At 37.4% G+C, this 3,262-nt stretch overlaps 1 protein-coding gene across 1 annotated transcript; it reads right to left on the reverse strand.

Moving 5' to 3' along the window:
• Positions 1–460: 460 nt before the first annotated feature.
• Positions 461–2,128, reverse strand: LOC132055228 (cytochrome P450 94B3-like). The gene has a single exon (XM_059446934.1). It carries the CDS (start codon positions 2,040–2,042, stop codon positions 537–539), a length of 1,506 nt encoding a protein of 501 aa, XP_059302917.1. The 5' UTR covers positions 2,043–2,128; the 3' UTR covers positions 461–536.
• Between the last annotated feature and the right edge of the window lie 1,134 nt (positions 2,129–3,262).

A 3,262-nucleotide genomic window follows, 5' to 3' on the forward strand; every position in this document is an offset into this window, starting at 1 on the left:
TATTTTTATTATATGGAATGGATGAAATATTTTCTTTCCATGTGTCAGGTCCGTATTTTAGTTTTGAACTCTTGGGTTTTTGTCTGTCACATGGTATTGACTTTTCACATTTGGCATATGAAAATACCAAGGTTCTATCGTCCCTCTAACTCATTGCATCACAAGTGAAACAGCACTCTAGACCTTTCACTTTGTCTGATCTACTTATTTTACTCAGAATGTATATTGGAATCTTTACACAGCCGGTTAGATTTGAACTCAGTAAATCAAATGTATATAAGGAGGCAATTAACCCCAGCTAGCTATCCCATTCCCATGTCACTCTAACATAATAAAAAATGCGGCATTTCTGTCTCATGAAATTAATTGATCATTCGTCATGACTTTCCACCAAAAACTAATGCACAACAACACAAGTAAAAGCTATATATATATATATATATATATATATATATATATATATATATTCATATATACTTGTTTATTTATATTTATCATTTACAAAAGTTAGTACGTAATATATTTCATTTCACCCACTAGCCACCACGGTGATAGATTCTCACATTGAAACCACCAACCATGTGTGCAGTTAAAAGAGGCACAAAAACTGGTTTATCTACGTTAACCGGTTTAATCTCGAACCGCCTAAGTACTGAAGCCAATACATACTTCATCTGCGTGAATGCCATTTCTTTTCCCAAACACACCCTTGGACCTGCTTGAAATACTGGAAATTTATATGGACAAACACTTTTCAACACCCCATTTTCATCCAACCAACGGTCCGGTTTAAATTGAAGCCGGTCTTTTCCCCATATCTCCTCCATTCTACCCATTCCGTACTGGAAATAAGTAACTCTATTGCCTTTTTGAACTCTTGTGCCGTCTGGCAAAATATCATCTTTAGCTGCGTGCTTAGAGTCCCAAGCCACTGGCGGATAAAGCCTCATTGACTCATTCAAGCACGCATGTAAATACTTCATCTCTTTTAAATCATCAAATTCGAGAGGCTTATCGCCCTTGTTAATCGACGTTATTTCTTTGATCATTTCGTTTTTGACGTTGAGATGATTGGTAGTGAGCCAAAAAAGCCATGTCAATGCGGAAGAAGTTGTATCTCTTCCTGCCATGAGAAAGCTTATGACCATATCTCTCACTACTTCATCTTCGTGTCCTGCAACTAATAATCTTGAGAGAAGATCCATGTTTTTGTGATCTCGGCCATTTTCATTAATGATCGTCCGTTTCTTTTTTTCTATGATCTCGTTAATACAACAGTGAACGCGTTTCACGTTTTTGCTCAGCTTCTTCTCGGATCCTATATTGAGAGCTCTCTTGCTTTTCCAAACAGCGTATATAGGTGCCATCCCACGCATGGCGCAAGCTTGAGATGCATCGTCGAATGATTCTACGAGAACTGGCACATGCGAGAGATCATCCAAGCAATGTGGGTCAGTACCCAGTGACACCTTGCAAATAGTATCGAAGGCGAAACGCCTAAGCACGTCTTGCAAGTCCAACACTTTGCCAGATTTAGCAGCCTGGTCTAGTAAAGGAGTGAGCCTGGTTTCAACTACTTCTTCTAGAGTTTTCACCACGAATTCCCTCAATGACTTTGTGCTGAACTCGTGGCTAGCCAATTTGCGCTGCGCGCTCCACAGCTCACCGTCCACGTTGAAGATCCCACGCCCAAGAAAATCACCTAAAATATCCGTAAATGGCTGCCCCTTTGGATAATTTATGAAGTTCGTTTTGAGAATGTGCTCAACGTTATTCGGATTGGCTGTGATTATAGTTCGAGGAGCGCCAAAGCGTTGAACTAGAATGGTTTGTGTGGGGGACTCCGATAAAAGTTCAGTATACCAATCTAATAGTCGATGGCGATTTTTGTAGAAGGAAATAAGGCATCCCAGGATGGGATAAGAGGAAGGGCCATAGATGGGAGTGAATTTTCGGAATTTGAGATGAATTTTTCTGGACAAGTACAAAAATAAGAAAGAAAGAAACCCTAAAATGATGAAAAGAAAAAGTGAAAGAAACATGATTTTAGCAAAGTGAATTAATGTTGAGGCTTTAGAGGAAGATAGGGGCTAACTGAAAGAGTGAATGAGCTTTGATTGACTTTGAGGGATCGATAAGTGGCTATATTTATATTTGTGGAACAAAATGACACGAGGGTGGAAATTTGCCACACTTCTTTATTATGCAGATTTATCACGTGATTTTTATGGGGAAATTGAAACTAGAACTAGAAAGTAGGCTGCGGCGGAGAACTTTTCAGGATCATGCGCCGAGAAAATGTCGTGTGACGTGTAACTTGTAAAGGCTTCTCTTCTTCCCTCTTTAGAACTTTTTCACTTGTCGACAAACCCCAGTTAGCATTATATATAGAGTATATATTTTCTAACCATATGAGAATTACAAACTTTATTACCATCGGTTTATCTAACCTTTGATGATGCTGTGACGACTGACTTACGTGCACATAATTTACGGCAAGTTGTGTCTGCCTATTTCACAACTGAATTTCCGCATGGATTTATGGTTGTGGGACTTTAAGAGTTTTACTTCCATCTCAAATTGATGTTTATTTTGTACTAGTAGTAGTATTTTTAAGTGATATTGTCTTTATTTCAGTTTCCGAGAATATCATCTAAAGTAGTAAAAAGGGGTAAGTGCGTAATTAGCGAGTAAGAGTACGTAATTAACGGCTTTGCGGTAGTTAACCGGAACAAATGTATATAGCGGAGCACAACACCCTCCGCATTCGATTGTCTAATCCAAGTCTAAGCGGCCAACTTCTTTTTAATGGTTCGCCAATAAAACTTTCTACATTTAGTAACTCTTTAACTTTAACATTTCAATCAATGTTTAACACCAAAATACTCAAATGACATTTTGGTATTCTTTAATTTTAGATCATAATATTCAAAAGTCTCACTCAATTTCTTGATTCTTGTCTAGTTAAACTAAGACACGTAAAATGAAACGGTTGATCATTGTATATAATACCTCTAGAAAAATATTATGTGTCCGCCATTGGCCATGATACAATATTTTACATGGAGCGAAGACGAAGACCTTGAATAGCTCCTAAGCTTTTTTCTCTCATTCAAGTTGAATGATTCAACCTGAAGCTTCTTTTAATGATATTGCCCCTCAAATTACTACTATTTCAATACTTTTGACCATCCAATTTTATTGTCTTCCATATATTATAAGTCAAATTTCAATGCTTTTGACCATTCAACTTAATAATATA

The sequence above is a fragment of the Lycium ferocissimum genome, chromosome 5 (assembly GCF_029784015.1).
Source record: "Lycium ferocissimum isolate CSIRO_LF1 chromosome 5, AGI_CSIRO_Lferr_CH_V1, whole genome shotgun sequence".
Taxonomy (NCBI): domain Eukaryota; kingdom Viridiplantae; phylum Streptophyta; class Magnoliopsida; order Solanales; family Solanaceae; genus Lycium; species Lycium ferocissimum.